Genomic DNA, 24037 nt, shown 5'->3' on the forward strand with positions numbered 1-24037 from the left:
ACACATCAGCAACCTGTATTTGTCAAAAAAAGAAAGCCATGGCTTTGCCTATTTTAAGGAGGAGGAGAATACGAGCAGTAGCAGCTAAAAAAAAACCTAACAAATAGAAAAAAAAAAAAGGAATCGGTGCATCCCATACCAATGGCAGGGCAGGATATTGAAGAGTTTAATCTCATTCATGAGCTTCAGTTCCACAAAGACTACTTCAAGGTGTAATTTCTCTATTGTCCCACACCTCAGGACACTGCATTTATTATTACTCAGGTGCATGTCAAGCTCCAGTTGTATGGTGACAATGTGTATCGGAAACACAATCGCTATTTCTAGACTGAAATGCTTATTATCCATCACTCATTTACCAGGTTTATTAAATAAGAACAATAGCTTGATATTTGTTGATTACTGTTTGGGAAAAGCCGAAAGGGCCCGATAACTATAAATATTTACTTAATGTCAAATAAAAAGGAAGGTAAAAGTAATTTCAGTGGGATGTTTTGCAGTTCCATTAGTTACTACTTGAATTGGTCTGAGTCTCTCACAATGTCAAAATCGATTAAACTACTTCTGCTTGGTTATAAAAGTTGAGTTGGCGTGTTAAATTTGTAGTGTAGTGGATGTTTTACAAATCCCATCCTGATCCTGACCCCTAAAAATGTCCAGCGAGATACATACCCTGTGAACTCCCCAAGAGAATTAGTAACTTACCATAGTGGGACGTATTCACCCAAGCATGCAACAACAGCAGCCGCTCCGACAGTAGCGCTCCACTGAGTAAAGTAAACCTCTGGAAATGCCAGATTTGAAATTGATTTCTGAAAAGCTGGTTTGATTGGGGCAACTTACAAACAGCAGGGGGATTCAAAGTTTGCTAACAACTGACTGAGCCAGATAAGTCAAGAGTCCGACCATAGTTGCTGCGTTTATTCTTGTTGGGGCTTGAATCATGTCCGATGTTTCCTGTTTAGATGAGCCATGGCATATGGTTGGCACAACATTAATACAGGATGTAAATGATTTTAATCAATGTCAGCTGTGTCCTGATTACAAACGGTGAATTGTGTTCTGTGTGGAGTTTACATGTCTCTGTGCTTATATTGGTTATCTTTGAAAAGTCAAAAACAACATGAACTGCATTTGTCTTTTACAGTACATAGTTATGCTTGTTTTTTTGCAATCTCATTATTAAAAGTTGAGAGACCAAAAGAAGTGATCCGTACTGTGCGACTTTGTTGCACCCATCCATTGTGGTACAAACCCCAGCAGTGTAATTACTAAAGAGTGGGTCGAGATACACTGGAGAACATTGATTAGTCAACCAATAAATTTCACTTCCAGATGACCATGGGGATTAAGTACGAAGAAGACATAATGTGCATTTAAAAAAAAAAAAAACTGTTTTCAACCCATTACCAATGAAAAACCCAACACTATTAACCATATCCTCCATTTGTGCCTTTTGTGTACTTATTTAGTTATGTTGCTCCTATTTGTGAGTCACATGCTGTTGCGCTGGTATGATGTTAAGATATTTTTGTAGCTTCCACAAATTTTCCTCATTCTTCCTGCGGAGCATGTGTTAGAAAAGCCCGGAATCTCACACTAGGTGTAGATAGGATAGGATAGGATAGGTGCCAGCCTCTCTACTGCATTAACATGGGGTGCTGGATAAATATAAAAATTAAAGCATCAATTAGATATCTTCTGTACTGTTATTCCAAAAGTATTGAAGCGGCAAGTGTCAATTGCTTATGTTTTTGTTGTATACTGAAGACATTTGGGTTTTCAATCAAACAATGAATACCACACAAAAGTTCAGAATTACAGCTTTTATTTGATGGTATCTCTTATAAAGTTAGTCCTTGAAGTTAACACAGTTTTGAATTGATTTATTATCGGCCATCAGATTTTTTAAAAAAGACGATATTTGTCAAAACACTGAATACCGGAGCCGATAATCGACCCGGGCGATAATAAATCAATTTAAAACTGTGTTAACTTCAAGGAATTATTCATTTAAAATTTTAGTTAAATTTTTAAGAGATTCTACTGACCCTGGGAACACTCTGCACTTTTTGCATTTGTTTGAAATTAAAACAAAGATAAGTGAAATTTTAACATTTCTGTCATTTTGAAATTTTGGAGGACTTTATTTACTGGAGAAAACTATATGGAGCTATTGTTTAAGTTTTCATTTAACTTTTGAAGACATGATGATGGCCCTGGGAGCTCCCTTTTTGTTACAATGTTATTACAAAGGCTAGCTTGGAAACAAACAATAATAAAATCAACATTATGGAAATCTGAAAAATTGGTCAATAAACATATGTTTAAAGACGTTTCAACAAAGTTAAGAGTTGTCTTTTTTTCGTTTTGATTTTGACCACATTATAAAGATGCATGGAGCGCTGTTGCATCTTTCTACCGTTACAGCAACCTGTAGCATTAAGTCTACAAATACTGTATGTTTGAACATATTCGTTAATATACAAACGAGTTTGCCACTCAAAAATGTTTACTTAAGATTGGCAGTTCCACACTTCCGTACCGACGTGCCAAGTTTCTGCCAGCGAAATGGGAGAGCGTCAGTGACAGACTGACAGACCTTCCGTCGGTACTGCCAGACTATCCACCACTGGTATTTACATCTAGACGTGTTCAATAACTCAGGACAGAGCACCTTTTGTTTAAAGCCAACCAACTTTTCAAGTGAGCAAAAGTATTGTAAGGGGACTTTGTTAAATCAACTTTTAATCTTTGGTGGTGCAACCATTATTTGCAATTACTGCATCAAGCCTGCGACCCAATGACTTCATCAGACTGTTGCATTCTTCATTGTGTGCGTGTTTTGGGTTATTGTTTGTTGCATGATTAAGTTTCTCCCGAGTAGTTTGTATGCATTTTTCTGTAAATTGCCAGACCAAATGGTTTTGTAGACTTCAGAATTAATTCTGCTGTGACCATCATGAGTTACATAAAGACTTCGAAAGAAGAAATACACAGGCCATACCACAAAATACAAACCACTAATCAGTAAAAAGAATCGGAAGGCAAGAATGGATTTTGCAAAGAAGTACCGAAATGAGCCACACATTTTGAAACAAAATGTTATGGGCTGCTGAGACCAAGATGAACTGCTAGCGAAGTGATGGGAATGCCAAAGGATGAAAAAAGAAAGGATCTGCTTATCATCTAAAACACACACGCTCATCTGTGAAGCATGGTGGAGGTAATGTCATGGTTTGGGCTTGCCTGGCTGCTTCTCCAATGGGATGACTATTCTTTATTGCCATAGTGACAAGTAAAGCCGCTGCCGGCCGTCTTGCATTGCCACTTGCTCAGCGCACCTAACTTGAATACATTGACGTCTTTATGGTGTTTTCATGTTATTCTCTGTCTCTACGGCATAAATGCCACACAGTGTGGCATACGGTTGTACCAATAATTCTGGAAAAGTTCTAAATGCATATATAATCGTTCACAATGTGACTATAAATTTTCTCTCATAAACTATATCTCAGAGTGAAAATCGATGTGAAATGTAAACCTCACTTCTGTAAGTCACGATTAACATTACTGAGATAATATATCTGAATGGTCGATGCAGCCAGTGAAGTTTGGTCTTTGTGAGGCTCTCATGACTCCATAGAGGGATCCTGGCATAAAACACACTGATAACAGTGTAATAATATAATATTAATATTATAAATATCAGAAGTTGTCAGTAACAATGGCAACGTAAGATGGCTGCCCTCTGACTTCAGCTGCGAGAAGTAACTGGCAGTCATTATTATATACATCTGTGCCTTCACCCCCAGATTTTTTACTCACAGGTTAAATTTATAGGAAATACAATCTGTTCATCTTCATCTATTTTCCCATAGCAAAAGTATCACTTGATGATCTGGTTTAAGATGCTGAACATCTACTACCTGCTACATAGGTACTCTGCACTGGGAAGCACTTCAGCATTTCATTACTTTTGATGTGTCTGACATTGTTCTGTCAACAATATGGCCACATCTGCTAAGCCAGACAAACATAGACAAAATTTGGTGCACATCATGTGCATGTACGTACATTATTAAGGCTGGGACAGGTGTGCAAATCCCCTTTTCATTTTGGTTCCCATTTCAAGAGCTTATCACAGCCACATCACACACATACATGAGCAGAGATGCTTGCAGCTCAAGTATACCCAGGCCAGCTGGGACACTCTGGCTGAAACAAGAGCTGCTCCTGACCATTCTAGGAAAGCATTGGGGTTCCAAATATGATATGCATATGGAAACACAATCAGATGTTTTCTTACATTTAATCTGTAAATAAATAAATAAACAAAACAAAACAAACAAACAAATAGAAATGAGAAACTACGTTGACCAACAATCGATGAAAACACCTAAAGCAACATACATACAATATTGTTTGAACTATCATTACTTAATCAAAACAATAGTCTTGTTTTTGTTGATCTGAGGACAGTTTTGGAAAGATATATTTTGGAAGTTTTTTGGAAAGAAAAGCCCATTCACTGTTTCTCGACATCAAACTGCAGCTCTGACATCATGCATCGATCAGCCCTTTAAGCAGAGAAATATCAATCACATGCAGGAAAGTAAGCAGACAGAAACTAAATGAGGTCAGCTCTCCACAGACAGTCTGAAACTCCTCTTTATGGACATGAATTATGAGCCGTTCACATTATATTTGGAATCATTTTTCGTGTTCTCTGATACTGCCTTGAAAGGATTAAATATACCATTGTCAGAAAAAAATTATACGGTTCAGGAGGAAGGCCATGTATGCTTTTTGAAACTGATTTTCTGTATTATGAAAACAGTTACCAGGTCAAAATACAAAAATATTTAAGAATTATAGCCAGGCATGAAAACAAGTCAGGCCCAGGTTCAAAAGTTTCAGGTCAGGAAAATTTTGAAGATTTCACATATTTAAAAGCAACAAATCTGATGCATTTTCAGAGAAAAAAACAAGCAGAAAAAAACAGTATCAATGTATAATAAAGTATATATCTAGACGTGATCACATTAAGATAAGAAATGACACTGTCAATTTCTCTCATGAAATGTGCAACAGTACAACTTCAACAGAGTTAATAAATAATAAATGGTAGAGCAAATAAACTTTACTCAATAGTAGTAATCAAAATAGTGCACAAGAACATATTACTTTATAATCGCTGGTGATACGTTCCAATTCCAATTACATTCCAAAGAAACAAAATCAATAGTGATGGGAAGGAGCAGAAGGGGCTTTTCCTGGACCACTGTCTCCATGGCCTGTTTTTATTGTTTTACCACATCTCAGCCTAGCCAAGAGTTAGTGTTCATTTTTTTGTGATTGTCGTTAGCTATACAAGCTAGCCTAGTGTTAACATTTTTTTCTTACCAGAATATTGTTAACATAGTTACATTATCTCTTCTGCTGTGTTAAATAACATTATGCATATGACACAATTCTTCTAGTTATACATACCTGTGGCTACCATTAAGATTATGTCAACAGAGGTCTCGTCTAAGTTAAAAATACCAGAACATATGATTGGAATCACCATTCACCAAATTCAGTCATGCAACTAGCGTCTACTGTTCCAACTTCCAAATCGGCGAGGTGTCTTCTTTTCAGTTTCTGTTTACTTTGATGTGCATGAGCCAACTTCTTGTACACGTCACAAACCAATCAGGTAGCAGTATTCCAGTACCTTCCCATAGAAAAAACTATCGATGCACGTTTGTGTTTTTATCGAATTCAAAGCTCCCATCAGGCACATGTTCGAAGTTCACTGACAATCTTTGTTATACCTCCATGTCCCATCACACCCATTCCCAAAATATTTCCTCTTTGGAGCTCTACGTTTCAAAACCGCAAATCATTTTCATGCTTGATAACACGCGTAACATCCGTTCTTAGCAATCTAAATCACTTGGTTTGTGGGGTGCACTTCTATCTCATATAAATGAGCCATGACTCACCCCATCCTCGTCCACAAGGCTTTTATTATCATGATGACTGGGAGCAAGTCCCACCCCACTGAGGGGCAAACATTTCCAACTGTTGGCAAAGGTAGAGAAATGCGCATTCACGACAGGGTTTGTCAGCGTTCGTTCAAGGTCGCAAATGTTCGCCAAACGGTCATCAGACATTCACTGCACTTTTCTTGTCGCAAGGGAATTTTGAACACGTTCAAAATTAAAATTTCCCTTTTGACAATAAAAATCGCTAAAACTGTTGGTGAATGCCTGGTGAATGTTTTGCAAACATTTGTGACCTTGAACGAACTTTGACGTGACTGCAACATTCACTGCCTTCGAAAACACAGGGATTGTTCGCCGCTCAGTGGGATAGGGGCTTTACGAGAGGTAAACCCCATAAAGACCGACATTTTGACTCATGGAGACAGTATTTCACCTCCAAGCCGCTGAATTAGAAAAACACCTGAAGTTACAAGAAGGCTCAATTTAACATAACACACCCACACAACGTTAACGCCACACAGAATCCAGCAGTCAGCAAAAGGGCTCTCAGGCTGCATAATCAAGAAGCTTGGATGTAGCAGCATGATAACTCAGTGTGTCTATTTGTTGCTGAAAGGGACATTCTGATTTTGGGGGAGGTTGAGCCTTTAAGCATTGCTAAAGAAATCCATGCTTGTGGACAGATGCCCCTGTATGGCCCAAGACCTCTGATCCACATTTCAGCAACTGTATGTCTGGCAGTAGGATTATTACATTCCCTTTTTAATATGTCTGAGTTTGCCTTTAAATGATGTTTTGTAGATTTCAACAACCTTGCCATGCATCAATGTGAACAGTAAAAGAGCATGGCAACGTGAACATATTTGGAGTGGATATCAATCAGTAAAATGAGGCTTGTTCACAAGAGAAACAGTTGACTGATAGCAACGTCACACTCGTAATGTTAGAATAAACCTAATCAATCACAGCCTGTAAAATCATGTTAAACATTTGTGTAGTTTACGTCAAACTCAATTAAAAGTCAGCTGTAAGCCTGTCAACATACATACTAAATCTAAATACAGTTCATGTTTACATAGTATGACATAGGTATAATTAATATGACTGCAATGAGTGAAAGAAAGCACAAATTAACATGTTTAGCACATAAGTGGTGGTTCTTATTCTCTGGAGAATTTGACCCGAGCATCCATTATTTGTTTGCTAAATGTTTCTGTGACCAATTTATTACTAATGAATTTTGTGCAGCAGAGGCTGAAAAAAAACAATGCGCGTAACAATGCCCAAATTGAAAATGGAAGGAATATGTCATTCAAAAACTTAAAGAAATGGTGGAAAATAACACATAAAGCAATATATTTGAACAATTCTAGAAAATATTTGCAATTGAAATGCCATCTTACCCTGGAAAGCACAACTTCTAAGGTGATGTTCTGGGGAGGAGCACTCGGTACTGTGTAGGGGAAAAAAAAACAAGTGGTGAAAAGGTGAAAATACATGAAAACAAGTATAATCTATTTTCTGGAAATTGAGACACAAATAGAGCACAGTATACTGTTTATAATTGCAGCAAACTATTTCAAATCAATTCTGCAGTGAGGCATTTATGCATTGAATTTGATCATTTTACAACTAAATAATTAAAAATAATTAAAAACAGTTATGACCACGTAAGGAGAATTATTCTCTTACATTTTTTTGTATAATTGTAACAGTGGCGATCTGTGCCGTCCAAGCCGGACCTACTCGTGCTTCGGACCCGCGACACCACCGCATCACTGGCTTGGAAGTCGAGTGTGCTGACCACTGAACTCAAAGTACAGGCCGTAGACTCAGCGGCCAGCACTCTTTTTTTTTTTAAGGCTCCAAGGAGGGAGGTTTTTCTAACGTGCACTTGTGCAATGCAAGCCAACATCCATTAAATGATGATTGAGATCTTTTATGAAATGGTAAACAGTTCTCAATGGCAGATTATTTTAGTCATAGTCATAGCATCAACACTGACACTGAAATTCTCATGAAAGGATGAACACAAAAGCACAAGTGACTTATTGTGTTTGTAGCACATTCAACACAGAACAAATGGAATCTCCTTGCTCTTCCATTCTTAAAAAAAAAACGCTTAACAGTTGCAATGTGCAGACATCTCATGTTCATCATTATTTATGCGACATAACATGAGAAGTCCCTTGTACCAGCCAGCTGCAGCAGCACGTAATTGAAAATGCCTTTCTCAGGGATGTCGAGAGACGGTATTCTCCTTGCAAGTTAGAACGTCCCTCGTGTCGAGGCCTCGTGTAAAAGTCTGGTGTGGTCATGTGCTCTGAGGTTATGAAGGTGCTGTCACCTGAATACAAATACCGGTAAGGTTTAAGGGTTTAACAGAGTCAAACAGGTAGCATGGTAAGATTAAACCTCATTCCGTGACACTTTTAAGAGGAATACCGGATAGCTACTTAAACTAATGGTTCCATCGCCATTGCAATCTTGCCAGCCTCTAATGTCAGAGGCTGCGAGTCTGAGTCCAATTACGAGTCCACTGCGGCGATGTGCTGTGCAGCGACAGTGCTGCTGTGACTAGAATGGGAATGAGTGGGTGTGGAGCGATGCTGAGCGAAGTTTATTTACAGGGCACCACTGAAAGAACTGAAATGAGAATGGATAATTTATTCTGTACACTGATATAGAGTGTAAAGGAGCCCCTCGAAAATCAGATTACATATCTAAAGGGTTTTCATTATTATAAGTATAGACTGCATATCGTCGCTGTCCTGTGAAAAACACTTATCTATCTTCATTTGTTTTCATTTGTCTTATTTTTACATGAATGGTGTTTCCGCGTTACAGACATCGCATGAATGTGAACATTTAAAAAGTATCCAAAATTGGAGATACGTGTTTTTCACAGGACAGCGACAATGTAAAATATATTTATTGACCAAGGAGAGATGTGAGAGGTAGCATGGTGGATTAACGCGAAACACGCCTGCCTCACAGTCAAGAGATTTGGGTTTAACATTTCCGTGTGGTGTTTGTATGTTCTCCCTGTGATTGCATTAGTCTTCTCTGTTTAAAAACAAAACATGGATCTTAAGTTACTCAAAGACTCTAAATTGATTTTAAATGGGTGGAATGTGTGTGAATGGTTTGTGGTTTATATGTATGCTGTGACTGACTGGCGACCGGTCCGAGGTCCGACCTGTAACCATAATGAGGACAAGCGGTAGATAAAATGGATGGCTGCAGACATACAATCAGGGGCTTTGCAACAATTGCAAATAAAGGTAAATACAAGTTCATGCGTGTTTTCTTGACATTGGAATCATTTGTTTCTGTTTCCTTTTGTCCCATATTTATTATTAATCAGGTTTTTGGATTACGTCTCTCGGTGTCCCCACATACACGTATATAAGGGGCAGAACGGTTCGCAAAATCTACGCTTTGGTTCGTATCTTGGTTTTGTGCTCATTGTTTCCACTTTCGTTCAGATTCAAACACATTAATACGTCAAGAAATTCAAGCTATTAACTCTTTATAATGCACAGCTGTGAGCTGAAAGCCATTTTAGGTCATAGAGCATCAGTCAGATCATAAAGGTGACTGAAAAAAATACCAAGATCTGCAAAGCTGTTTTCTGGGAAAAAGGTGCTTACTTTGAAGAATCAAAATGATAAAACATTCGATTCTGATTAACATGTTTTTGTTTACCAAATAATTCCAGCAATATTTCTTCATAATATTGATGACTTGTGTATTAATCTACAATTCAGGGCTCCCATGTCAAAGTTTCATATTTTTACCCCTTCTGTTTTATTTTGTTTTTTTCGTAGAATTTAGATCAGGGGATGTGGCTAATATTTGTCATCTATGGGCTTGTGAAGAAACCGTTTGAGACTCATTTGTAATTAAAGATCAAGTGTGAAGTACACTTGGACAACCATCTTTTGAGTAATACTAACGGCTACAATTATTTTAAGCATACTTTTATTAGTTATGACGCAACTCACTAGATTCATAATTAGACCCATAGCAACGCGCTTAACAACGGAAATGCAAATGTTCGGCAATCTCCGGTAATCTCCGGCGAGTGACGTCATTGAAGAGATCGAGTCTCGTCTCCACTCCGTGTCCGGACATTCGCACAACACTTTCCTCGCCTGAGCATCTGGCTTGTACATGTATGGTCAACATCATACCAACAACCTCCTCTTCCTCCAACTCATCAAACACCTGGCTCACTTCAGATGAGTTTAAAATATTGTCGATGTGTGACTGGCTTTGTACACATTCCATGTTGAGGACTGCCGTCATCTTCTTGATGTGACGTTTCACTTCCGGGTTGTTGCTCGCCAGCGTTACACTTCGCAAAAACAATTACTTTGTCAAATATACGAAAGATGATTTTATTTCATACTTAATTTATTTTTTGTATGATTTTGAATTACTTTACTTAGACTTCATTTAGTGTTTTCTGCAATTAATTCACACTTGAGCTTTAAGGACAATAGAAATAAAGTTGACTCAACTTTTATTCATGTGTCGACTTTACCAAAATGATCACAGTGTTAGATTTATATTCTGTTACTCAGTAATACTGTATGTTTGCTTGTTTTCCATCAACACTTCTGATTTCATCACTTTAAATTTCATTATGCATTTGCAGTGCTCTCTCAAATGTTCTGTGGTGAGAACAGTCAGAGCTACTAAAAGTGCAAAACCCACATTTAAATACATCAGTCTCCACCACTTGTTAACCTAATGCCAACAGCGTACCCAATATGTAAGTGAGTGAGCACACAATTTGGGATCTTAGTAAAAGATTGCAATCTTAGTCACTCGCAACACGGCCTTATCTGCCACTATTTGGAGGTAAATTGGGTCATATGTCTCTTGGCCTGGGAATGCATTGTGATCCTGAAGTCTGGGCCTCTCTGCTGCCCCCACGACCTCTTCATAAGCAGACGAAGATGGATGGACGGTTGAAATGAACAATGTCTTCCCACCTAGCTGATTAACTGTCCACAGCTTATCTATTGATTCAGCTGCTCATGGCGTGTATGTGTGCGTGTGTACAAGTGTGTGCTTGAGTGTGAGCGAGAGTAATTAGGCCACAAGTCATGGTTATCACAGAGCCACAGATGGGGAGATGCACAATACAACCACTCAGTATCTGCGCTCACTTAGTCTCAGATCATTGTGTCGTGCTACTGCAGCTGGACAGATGACTCCATTATATTTCACTGTCCATGCATGCAAGTTTATTTATGACAACATTACCTTCTGGGCACCACTTAGGTCTACAAATGGATGTCCGAGTAGATATTTCAGTCATTGGAAATTAGAAGAGATACCAACTAAAGCACATAAGATTTCACTTTATTTCACTGCAAAATATGAGGTCCTTACACTATACTATTGTATATTCCTCAAGTTAATTGTGAACTAAGGACAAAGACTGTGCAATTAAAATTTATATACTGTATTTTACAGACCATTAGACACATTGTATTAATATGAATTGATATTAATTGATTAATATCAATGAATGGGTCTATTTTTTCTAAATCATGCATAAGACGCACAGGGTTAAAAGGCACATTATTTTTGTTAAGCGCTGTGTGTTAAATTCCATCCATCCATTATCGATACCGCTTATCCTCACAAGGATCGCGGGGCGTGCTGGAGCCTATCCCAGCTGTCTTCGGGCAGTAGGCGGGGGACACCCCAAATTGGTTGCCAGCCAATCGCAGGGCACACAGAGACAAAATTCCGCACTCACAATCACACCTTTAATTTATAGTGTCCAATCAATTTACCATGCATGTTTTTGGAATGTGGGAGGAAACCGGAGTACCCGGAGAAAACCCACGCAGGCACGGGGAGAACATGCAAACTCCACACAGGGAGGCCAGGGCCGGGATCGAACCCACAACCTCTGAACTGTGAGGCGGACGTGCTAACCAGTCGACCACCGTGCGTGTGTTAAATTGTTTATTCTAATTGTACCAAATGTTCAATTGATAGATTTGGCGCAATTTTGCTAGGTTCACACCTGGCATGAAATAACGGGTAGTGCTACATGTCGCACTAGCTTTTGTTTGCCATGCATCTATAAGGGGGTTGCTTCGAGCGGAGGAGGAGATCCTCTGACTGCTACACCTATCTGATTTTTTTTCATGCAGTGTAAACAGTACAATTCAGTTTTTTTAATCCAACCTGGGCCTCTTTTGCATATGGATATATTTCTTCTGCATGGGCTGGGCAGAGAAAAACTACTGTCATTGTCCGTGAATCTGTAAAGTTATTTTGAGTAACAGTTGCTCTCTTTACATTTGACTTTAACTTAATCCTACTTGAAACATGAATCATAGAGTGGACATTTGTGGTGATAGTAGTAATTGAGCCACACAGACGCTTCATTTATTACGCGCGTCAATGATGTGACGTCATCTTTAGTAGACTTCTCCATTAAATGAGGAGCTCCAGGAGCGTCTACTCATATCCCCCAATTATAGGTACCTCAGTCCTCCCGCCTTGGTACTCTAGCGATATGAGATGATAAAATGAGCCCCTACACGCGGGACCATATTTACTTCCGTAAACAATGCCCCACGTGATGTCTTTGTTTTGGTGCACGTCACTCGACGTCGTCCTTCATGCGCATGCGCTTGACTTCACGGACGCCTTGCATTCACATTAGAAGTCACATTTTTTTTTGTAATGTGAAGGAGTACATAAAAAGATCGGATTTAACAAAAAAATCAAAATTGGACATCAGTGTGAATGTAGCCTAAGACACAGAAGCAGGAAGTAGCTCTTGTACCGGTATGATGAAAACATATTGAAACTGAAAAGCCGACATTCATCCATACTTAGGGTGCACCACATTACAGGGTGCACTGTCAATTTTTAAGGAAATTAAAGGTTTTTAAGTGTCTAGAAAAATACGGTACATTAAAAAAAAAAAAAAAAAAAAACATGTTTGTAAACAATTTTACTATTGTTGACTTGCCCTTGAGACTACATTGTACAAAATCCATTACGACCTAACAGTCAGGCCATGTGAGCTATTGGGACTATGAACCTACTGTATATTCTTTATCTGGGTATGTTTGGTTTTACAGCGAATACACATAGTCCTACATTTTAGCCTTTAACATCTTGACTAGTCATCTGCTTGTAGAGAAAGTTGGATGTTATTTTTTTTCAAAACCATTTAAGTATAAAACTGTACTCTGTGCATAGGCTCCCAACAGCAGTCACATTGACATCATCCACAGCACAATCCCTCTACCCCAATCTCCCGGTTGATGTAAATGTATTAGGTGAATACCACCGATTATATATGTCCGCCGCCGATAGTGAAATGAAAACCAAATGAAAATCCACTTATCCGCTTATGCTCCAAAAGAATGTTTGCGCCGGCCACCCACGCCCCCTGTCGACCCACCCCCAAAATTGAGAAGACATCAAAAACGGCAGTTCACCCCAGGCATATACTGTGCCTCACATGCCCCTGATGTCGAGATGTCCAGAAATGTAATAACTTGACTTCATATATATGTATAAGTGTTACCTATGTTCCGCACACAGGAAAAAGAAGAAGGACTTCAAATCCCAGTTGGAAACAATATTGCAAGGACGTATTATTTGCATATAAAGAGGAGAACTGAGGTGTGCACGTGTGCGTTTGTGTGTGAACTTTATGAGAGTGTCACACTGAGAGGCGCTTAATTAAAAATCCAGGGTCCCTAGTGAAACGACTGACAGCAGAAGAGCACACAAGTTTGGGTGCATGCATATACACAAGCACACACACGCATATGAACACACACAAACACACTAACTAACCAAATAACCCATCAACCATGAAGCTTTATATGAACATTCCTAGTATTGATACCAAAAGCTTGATGTGGGGTAGAAAGGTTTCAATGCCAGGAATTCTAAAATTGGAAATTCAGCATGGATTGCTTACTTCAACGATTTAAATGGAAAAACATTTAATCAATTCATCAGCAAAAACAGACACATAAAAGGAGGTAAAGCACTCACCATCTGATTGAGTGGTGACAATGACGTTTTCTGAGGCAGTGCTGGGTCCAAAGCGGTTGATAGCCAAAACGGAAACTGTGTACTGTGTGAATTTATTCAGTCCGTCCATCTTGTAGTTTAGTCCGTTAACATCGACACTCTGAACAAACACAAATAGAAGAAATTAGACTTCTTTGATGGCTTTAGCATAAAATGACACATTTTTTACAGTATGAAATACTGGGCTGGCAGTGACAAAAAATATAAAATTGAGTTTGACTCACACCTCGATCAAATGTGAATACAAATCACATATGTATTGAATAGTGTTGTGTTGGTAGCGAGTGTTTGACTCAAAGGAAGAAACCTTTTGAGCGAACCTAACTGAACGGATCAATTTCTGAAGTGATTCGAACAACCAATCAAAAGCCAGCGTCAGATTGGGGAGGGATTTGATTGAATGTAGTGCCATGCTATTGCCGTTCACGAACGACTCAGTGAGTGAATGTACAGCAAATCGCAAATAACTCACATTTACTTAGTGAATTGGTGAGGTTATTCTCATTCGCGTATGTGAGCTGTTTCAGGTGTTCAGTAAATGTGATGAGGGTCACTTGAAAATAAATGGAAATAGATAGTGCTCTGGAATGGATTGACAACAAATGACAAAGTATCCAAATATATATGGCTATATTTTAAAAAGTGTGGTTTACGCCATTGTGGGAGTGAACACAGCCAACTTGATTCGGTGCCACTGATACTAGCTCTTCTCATTCCCCTTAGGGCCACCGCACACTGAACAATGAGGCGTAACCCCACTCAACCCGCTGCGTGCGGGGTTCTGCCACACGGTTTCACAAGTGGCCGAGTCTTTGAAAAATTTGAATTGCAGTTGCACAATTTGGTGACATTGATAATTATAGCCAATCAAAATGCATGGAAGCTTTCACACAGGAGCAAAATCGTTTTTCGCAGTATAAGCGAGCGGGACACTGCCCACACTACTCACCACTAAGCGATAGAAATATAGTACAGTACACATGACAACAATACTTAACTGTATTCATAATGTACCTGTGGATGAAATAGCGAAGCTTGTGGTAAAAATGTAAGCCAGCGGCGTACGTACCATGTCGGTTATGAGCGGGGCCTATCCCCATTTGAAATTGATTTGTACAATGATTTTGTGGGTTTGTATCCCACAGTCATCGTCATATTTATGAGTGAAATTCGATGACATCCACGCTCATGTTCGCGGAGCTAGAATCTGTCTGCCTCTGGCCCTTCTGCACCAGACTTTGACCTTGTCATAGCATTGACATAGCACACCAGTGTGCCGCGAGATATTGTTAGGTGTGCCGTGGGAAATTATTTAATTTGTGTGCCTGTATTGTCTAGCGCCTGGCAGCGTAATCATGTCTTTAGTACATTGTAGTACTCTTCCATACCAGCAGGCAGCAGCAGCAGCAAATTGTCTTTGTTTAGAGACAAGCGAATTAGTGACGCATGCTTATCCAAACAGGCCCATGTTTCACACTATCAATATGAAACATGATAAAATACTTTTTCTTTGTGTTTATTTCATTCCTATTCAAAACGTTGTAGTATAACGTCATTAATCAATGTTAAAAAATGCTTATATAAACAGTATAACACCTATATTGTTGAAATAACCTTTGTTTTTCATCATTTCAGCTGGTGGTGTGTCGCGGGATTTTTTCAATGAAATAAATTTGCCTTGACTCAAAAAAGTTTGAAAAACTCTGTCTTAGACGACCAAATTGTCCGATGCACCAGGTGCATGTCGAGGGACACACCCTTGAACATACAGAATGAAGCAGAACGGCAGACCTGGGCATCATCTATCCGTCTATAACTTCTGGGTGGTATTCCCGTCCGACTCACGTGGTAGCAGTCTATCCCCCGTCCGCGACAGCCAATCGGCTTTGAGAACATAATTTTCACTCGCAGGCGGCGCACAAGCACGCCGCCAAATAAAGAAAATGTCACATAAAAACAACGGACACACAAACACGCACAGCGTGGTGATTGGTGAAATAAAAACAAAATGGGGCATCTGTGGGACCGAAAAGGTACACAACATTTTTATTTTTTATTGTTTCATTGTTTGGCTGCGTGTCAGGAGTGCGGCACCTGTGTGTGACGTGGTCCCGGTAAAGTCTGTTCTCGATGCCATTTGGCTGACCTGACAGGTCTGAAATATAGACGCGAACTCATAGATGGACTAAAGCATAGACAAATGCCCAGGTCTGCAAAACAGTCTTCCAAATTCCAAACAGGTGCAGCGAGGCTTGCGCCTGCACGAAAATTACAACACTACAGTATTTTCGCTGTCTGCAATTTTAATCACTTTACATTTTTAGTTGCTAGTAAAAAAAGAGAAATTTTAAAAATGAATGAATGAAACATAAAAAAATGTGAAATGCCAGATCAGATAAACAAAAATCAAAATGGAAAAATGGGCCACAGGAGTAAATTTCATTTTAATATTTAATTGGAGGGCTTTACATGACTTAGACGTTTGGTAACTGGTATGAGTAAAGTTACTGTATGTTTGGTTGTAAGCCGCCACAATCAGTCCGGATAACAACTATGATCCATCACATGATAAGGCATATTATATACAGGACAAACGTGTATGCATTCGCCGGTGTTTGTCCGATCACATTATTTTCCAAACATTCACGTCCACACGGAACATAACATATGGATTAGTACAAGGATCCCAAAACACTGGACCAGTACCGGATCACATAGAAAAAACACATAGAAATACTAGTTTATCAATCATGGAAGGATGGATGTAAATGAGACTATAAAAAGAAATTGTGTAATTCCAACCATAGACTAGGGTGTGATTTCAGAAGTGAGTTGCATGCATAGTGAAAGGTGCTGACCTGTTCCTTGCTTGAGAGGCTCTCTGTCCAGAGCACTCTGTAGCTCAAGATTGGTCCGTTTGGAGCACTCGGGGTCTCCCAATTTATCTGGATGGAGGTTGGCGACAGAGCTTCAGCACGTAGTGACTCTATCCTACTAGGTACCTGGACTGTAGAAGCAAAACAAACAAGAGGTGGAACACATACATACGGTTGGGCATTTGGGTCTCGAGAAAAGATCGGAACGGGACTATTCTCCCGGAATCGTTCGAATTTTAAATTTCCAGTTCCCCGTTACGGTGCTTTGACCACCCACCCAAAGAAGAACATTGCTGAGACCAACGAAGGCGAAAGTGTCCACACATGCTGCATTGCATGGTTGCACTCCGCGCCGATCACAAGTGTGGCCTAACTTTGTTAAACTAAATGAAGAGTCTGCTCACTGCAACACTTACAATAAGATGATATTGTGCAAAGGAGGTTAGCAGGTTGAATGATGTATACAGTATATGTTAATTCAGTGTGTCTCTGACGAACACGATGCTTCTTCCCACTACAAGCCTCAGCCTACAGCGTGCTGAACTTCAGTGTCATATTCGGCTGAGTTGAAAAATAAAATACATCTACTGCCAACACTAACAACTAAACGGTGTGTCTACTGAAATGCAAATAGCTAGCTAAAATTAGCATATGTACAATATTTTCTCTAAGCTCCTCATATGAACTGGGTTATCAAATTGCTCTGCTTTTGTCTGTCTACACAGCAGGTGAGCCCATCAGTGTAGTAAACACAAATGGTAAACATTTACAAAAACAAAGTTGATGTTGTCTTACGGTCTGGTTTGGTAGTGATCCTCAAAGAGCTGGAGCTTTCTCCTGGTCCGACATCATTGTAAGCGATGACTCTGAAGCTATAACTCTCCTCTGGCTTCAGGTTGGAAACCATCAGCTCCAAAGACTCAGGCTCCGACACATTTACTGATCTCTCCCTGTAGCAGGAAAATAATAAAGATAGTTTTGTCATTAGACATATAAACAGCGGGCATTCCGTCTGACCGACGGTATTGTATTGTATTGTATTGTATTATCTTTCCTCTTCTTTGCATTCAGGGCACAGGTAGGTGGCCTTAACTGTCTTGGATGATTTAATACACCCTTTAGCCTGTTGAAAATCACATAATCAAAATCCCATTTTGAAACTCCACAACATTAAAAAGACAGACACATTCTATTTTGTATCAATACTGTAATCAAGCGTAATCTATTCAATCCCCCAGTAACTACAGTTAATCCAACAGCACCACTGCTTTCTTTCAACCCTCTTATTACCAAAGCAGAAATGAGGAAAAAAACATCTGCAAATTAAACCATTTTATCTACAGTATCATTCAAACTGCACTTCTTGCACTGACTAAATAAAGGTGACGAAAATTGATTTTTTTTTTTACTTGATATCTGATTCTTTTATAAAATTGTGCATCAAAAATAATCAGACACAAGCAATGTCTTTAGATGTATGGATTCTTAAAAACACTGAACAGCATTGTATGCATCGCATACTGTAAATGACCGCTAACAGTATAAGGAATTAATTTCTCACATTTCATTGCTGACAAGAAAGTTAAGTGTTCATGTCTGTTGATGAGACGTGAAATGAGAATGTGAGTATCACCCTCATGTCTGACGTGGTCACTAATCTATCTCAGTCAACTAGCTGTCTGCGCAGCACAGTGCTCAAGCCTGGCATCCTATAATAATAATAATAACATACTATGATATCGTCGCTGTCCTGTGAAATTTTTTTTTTTTTTTTACATGAATTTCTGCATTACATACATCCCATTAACTCATTCAGTGCCAGACAATGTTCTCAAATGGGAACATTTTTGACCATTTACTCATTTTTGAAGGCCTACAGAAAATTTAATTATGTCGCTATATAAACATGGAACCGTATTTAGACGTATTTATACGTCATGGTGTCAAAAGAGTGAAAATTAAAATTAAAAAATACAAAATTGGTCATACATGTTTTTCACAATTATATTCGAGAGCAGTTTCTCTATGACGTCAGAAGAGGCATCCAATAAGGGCTGATAATTTCAGATAACAATAATTTGACTATATTTTACAAAAAATATCTTAAATCTGCACTTGCTTCACAGACCAATTGTGGATAGACAGCGTTTGTGAATGTCTCTTTTAAATTGCTTAATACAGCTTTTGCAAAACATAATGATATTCTACGAGAATATTTAACAATAAAGAAAAAAACATATGTATAGACTTACATTGATTTTGGGGAATATCTATGTCATTTAAATGTCTCTCCTGTTATTCCATAATGATATGACATTTTGAGCTGCAGTAAGTACTGGTGTACCACTGTCAACTACTAGAGCAAAGAAAATGAGCAAAAAGCCCATAACCCACTGAGGGGTGAAGATTTGCCAGTGTTGGTGGAGGTAGAAAACGCGCCCTCCCATCAGGGTTGGACGACCAAGGTTGAAAATATTTGCCAAATGTTCTCCAGATGTTCAGTAACAGTTTTAAAAAATGTTTTTGTCCCAAGGAAATTGTGAATATGTTCAAAATTCACTTGTGACAAGAAAAGTACAGGCGAACGTCTGGAGAATGTTTGGTGAACGTTTACGACGTTGAACAAACACTGATCAGAAAGTAACATTTTCTACCTTCCCAAATGTTTGCCTCTCAGTGGGATTTGGGCTTTAGATGAAACATTTAGAGTTGAATGGGCCTCAGACCTGGGTTACAATTGTTTTGACTTCATTATAGTTATTTCTTATTTAGATGTTTTTATTTTTTTTAAATTCAGTTTTAATTTGTTTTTAGAGCGGATCTTTTTCAGTTTGTATTTGTTTTTGAAAATGCTTCATTTTAGTTCAGTTTGGGTTAGTTTTAATGATAATTTTAGTTTTCCAATCGTATATATGGACTATTTGTTGATTTCAACATAAGTCACAAAAAAGTATTGTGTACCGGTAATAAAGTAAACTAGAATCCCCAAACAACTGTTCGACCTTCCTTATTCCGGTACGACTGAACCGTAATGCCAAAATAAATGCATTCAAAATAAACCATGAAAGCTCATTTATGAAATTGGCAAAGATGAAAATTAAGAACATTTTCACTATAATTATAGTTAGTTTTATAAACATAAAATGTAGTTTCAATTAGTTTTTTTTAAAGCACTGTAATTTGTATTTGATCTCTTTTAAGGAACATGTGTTTTCAATTTTAGTTATTTTGTTAGTTTTTTTTAACTATAATAACCTTGCTTCACGCCTTTTCTTTATGCCTTCAATGTACTTAAATCACTTTGTATTCATCACCCAAAGGTAATTATCAAGTCACACTAGGGCTGGGAAAAACAGTCGACCAACTCGGTATTGTGGACCACAAAAATTGGCCAAAACAACAATGTACGCCTCAAGACAATTCATTATTTATTTTTATTTTATTTTATTATTTTTGCACAACCTAGAACCAATGTTCCGTGTTTCCGCATGGACATTTGTTGCGGCTGATGCTTCCGGCAACAAATGATCAATCCAGGAATTATACCCATTATTTTTACTGTAAATAGTAAAAATTAAAATTTTATGTCATGATTGAAAAATGGAGCTGGAGTCGCACAAACATGGGAATGTACACGCGTGACTACGAGTAGGCCCTTCCAGCAACCTCTGCACCACGATGGCTACGATTGTAGGATAAAAGTTTTGTTTTTTTACTTATTAGCTAATGTAATATACCCTACCATCACTGGATAGAACACACCCTGTAGTGTTTGTAGTCCAAACACTATATTGTATTCATTTGGCAAATTACGCTTGTGGATGTTTACTGAAATGCTTTAGTAGCACAAACTTATGCAGCTCACACTGAACAGGCGAACAAGCCTTGTCAGTTAGTTTGAACACTTTTAAACGGTGAGGAAAGCATGATCTAAAAGTATATCATTGTGCACCGGTGAAACTTGTCTCATGCATGTTTAAGCTTCTCTTGTGAACTTAGCTTAGCATAGCTTACTCCAAAGCGTGGTTAAATAGTGATCAGCTGTGAGTGCAACGTGATACGATTATTGTGGGAAATGAGTAAAAAAACCCGAATAAGGACTAGGCGAGCATGACAGTTGCTACTGGATCATTTTTTTAAAATAAGTCCACCCGTCCACTGAAGCAGCTATTAATGGGAAAGAGAGGCACTTGTGAACGTTAATGACACCAGACCCTTGAAAATCAACATTAAAATGATCTTTACTTTGAAATTGACATAGTGATTCAGACATCAAGTTTGGCAAACTCAAGTGTTACGTGTTGAGGCGTCCTTATCTAAAGGACATTGTGTTATGTGTAGAGGCGTACTTATCTAAAGGGCATTTTCCCCGGTAATAAAAAAAAAACGTTTTGTACGGTGGGGGGTGATTCCAAAAAGATTTGTTCGTGACAGCCACAAGTCACACTATGATTAATGGAATACACAGTGGTACCTCGTATGCCTAACAAATTATACACATGCGGTTCTTTGGCCGATTTCATACGGCTCATGAAGCCCTTTTCAAAACTGAGCTTAGCTGGGCTCAGTGCGCCATCAACCCTATGTATGTGGTGAGCGGGGGAGAGCACAGAATGGTGCGGTAAAAGTTCCTTGCTATCGCTACTAGATCAGCGGTACTCAAATACAAAGTTAATTTATTGAGGTTGGTCAGGCCACAAGAAAAAAAATGCTGTGATGTTCAAAGGAAATTGTCCTTTTCATTCAAATAAAGAATAAAAATACAAGCTAAAATAACATTTTTCTTTTTTATCAATTAAAATCAATGGTAAATAAACTAAACATAAATGATCTGATCAGAATTTTATTTGATGGATCTGCACAAAATAGTATATGTTTTGAAGTGAAATGAGAAATATATATATATATATATATATATATATATGTATATATATATATATATATATATATATATATATATATATATATATATATATATATATATATATATATATTAGACATTTTCAAAATGAAAAACTGAAAATTGCCATGTGCATATGTATTGACCCCCTTTGTTATGAAGCCCCTGAAATGCTCTGGTTCAACCAATTACCTTCAGAAGTCACATAAGTCATGGTGGTGGCAGCATCATGCTGTAGGGATGTTTTGCAGCAGCAGGGACTGGGAAAGTGGACCGAGTCAAGGGAAAGATGGATGGTGCTAAATACAAGGACATTCTTGAGCAAAACCTGTATCAGTATGTCACTGTTTTGAGACTAAGACTGTCACCTACCAGCAGGACAATGATCCCAAGCATACTGCTAAAGCAACACTTGAGTGGCTAAAGGGGAAACATATAAATGTTTTGGACTGCCCTAGTCGATGTCCAGACCTCAATCCAATTGAGAATCTGTGGTCAGACTTAAAGAATGCTGTTCACCAGTGAAAATCATCAAACCTGAAGGAGCTGGAGCAGTTTTCCCTTGAAGAGTGGCAAGATGCGGTAAACTCATAGAGACTTCTCAAAAACGGCTTCCAGCTGTGATTGCCGCAAAAGGTGGCTCTACAAAGTACTGACATTGGGGCGTGAATACTTATGCACAATGATGTTTTCTGTTATTTTGTCCTATTTGTTGTTTGCTTCACAATAAAAAATATATCACGTCTTCAAAGTTGTGGGCATGTTCTGTAAATTAAACGATGCAAACCCTCAAACAATTAATTTTAATTCCAGGCCGTGATGCAACAAAACACAAAAAATGTCAAGGGGGGGTGAATACTTTTTCAAGGCACTGTATTTATTCTCAGGAATTCCAAAACTGATGTAGAGATAACATCAACCTGATGTTCATTCTTTTATTATTTCTGAGCATGTCTTATTGGACTTACTCAAAAAGTTGGAGGGAGAATGATTGCAAAATGTTCCCTCCATTCTTATTTGAATTGCAGATTTTTCTCTGTCCACCTTTCTTTTAGCAGTGAACATGAAACATTTCGTTTTTCTGCAATCTCCTACATCTGGCAAAGTGGCCAGCAATATGCTATCTCCTCCAAGAATGAAAGTTACAATTTGCACTCACAGCAGTGGACTCTCAGTGACTCACTAACAGGCTGTCTGTATACAGTTGGCACATACTGTATGCTGATCAACCAAAACACATAAAACATGTAGCGGCCACCTCATGACCAGCCTCCGCTGCCCAGCACTGCGTCGCTGCACCTACACAATGAATGGGTTACTTAATGACACATTGCACTGTGCTCAGTGCAGTCAAACTGTAAAAGACTTGAACAGTTCAGGGGCCACAAAACATGCAGCCAGCGGCCAATGCTCTACCAAGTACTCCTAAAAAATTTAATATGCATAATATGTAAATCACAATCACAACTGATTGATAGAGAAAGGCAGATCAGCTGATGCAACTGTTAGGAATAAGAATGCAACAAGGTGGGGAAAAGTCCATTAAATGTGTGCCAACATTCCAGCGGATGCTTAGCTGGGTTTTTTGTGGAAGTATTTAACAGCTTAAGGGAAGTCAACCCTAACATATTTTTTTCAAGAATCTGTTCCATGCAGGCCCGCTGTTTAAAACAAGGCCTTCTGATAAATATTGCGTTTGTAGAATAAGAGTTAACCCTCCCGTTTTTAGCCATCTCCGGGGGCGGCCATTTTGTCACTTCTGTCGACTGAAAATGATATCACAGTTGCTCAGGGCTCAGATAACGATCAATCACAGCTCGCTTGTTTTCCGAAGCTGAGCCATGATTGGTCGTTATCTGCGGCCTCAGCATCTGTGATGTCATTTTCAGTTGACAGAAGTGACAAAATGACCGCCCCCTGAGATGGCTACCAAGAGGTGGATTTTGCTGCTCAGCTCATATTCAACAAACACATTATTTATCAGAATGCACTGTTTCAACTAGTGGGCCTACATAGAATATATTCTTGAAAAACATATGTTTGGGTTGCCTCCCCCTCTAAATGTTTCATCAAAATTAATAAGATTAATTCATGCAATGTTTTTCTTTTATTGTCCATTTTATTGAACAAAACACTTGAATTTTGATTTGACTTGTCTGTTTCAGGTAGTTTTC

General features: G+C 38.5%; 1 protein-coding gene across 2 annotated transcripts in view; it reads right to left on the reverse strand.

The window, feature by feature from the left end:
• The window catches only part of dcc (DCC netrin 1 receptor), a 368958-nt gene that overhangs the window by 147440 nt on the left and 197481 nt on the right, over positions 1-24037 (reverse strand). For both annotated transcript variants that reach the window (XM_086054077.1, XM_086054076.1), the window contains exons 9-12: positions 17759-17913; positions 16946-17094; positions 14049-14187; positions 7397-7446 (exon numbers count right to left, since the gene is read on the reverse strand). In XM_086054077.1, the coding sequence (XP_085910203.1) occupies positions 7397-7446; positions 14049-14187; positions 16946-17094; positions 17759-17913 (493 nt within the window). The remainder of the gene's footprint in view (positions 1-7396; positions 7447-14048; positions 14188-16945; positions 17095-17758; positions 17914-24037) is intronic.

This window comes from Filicampus tigris, chromosome 15, assembly GCF_054856515.1.
Source record: "Filicampus tigris isolate MCC_2025a chromosome 15, RoL_Ftig_1.0, whole genome shotgun sequence".
Classification (NCBI taxonomy): Eukaryota; Metazoa; Chordata; class Actinopteri; order Syngnathiformes; family Syngnathidae; genus Filicampus; species Filicampus tigris.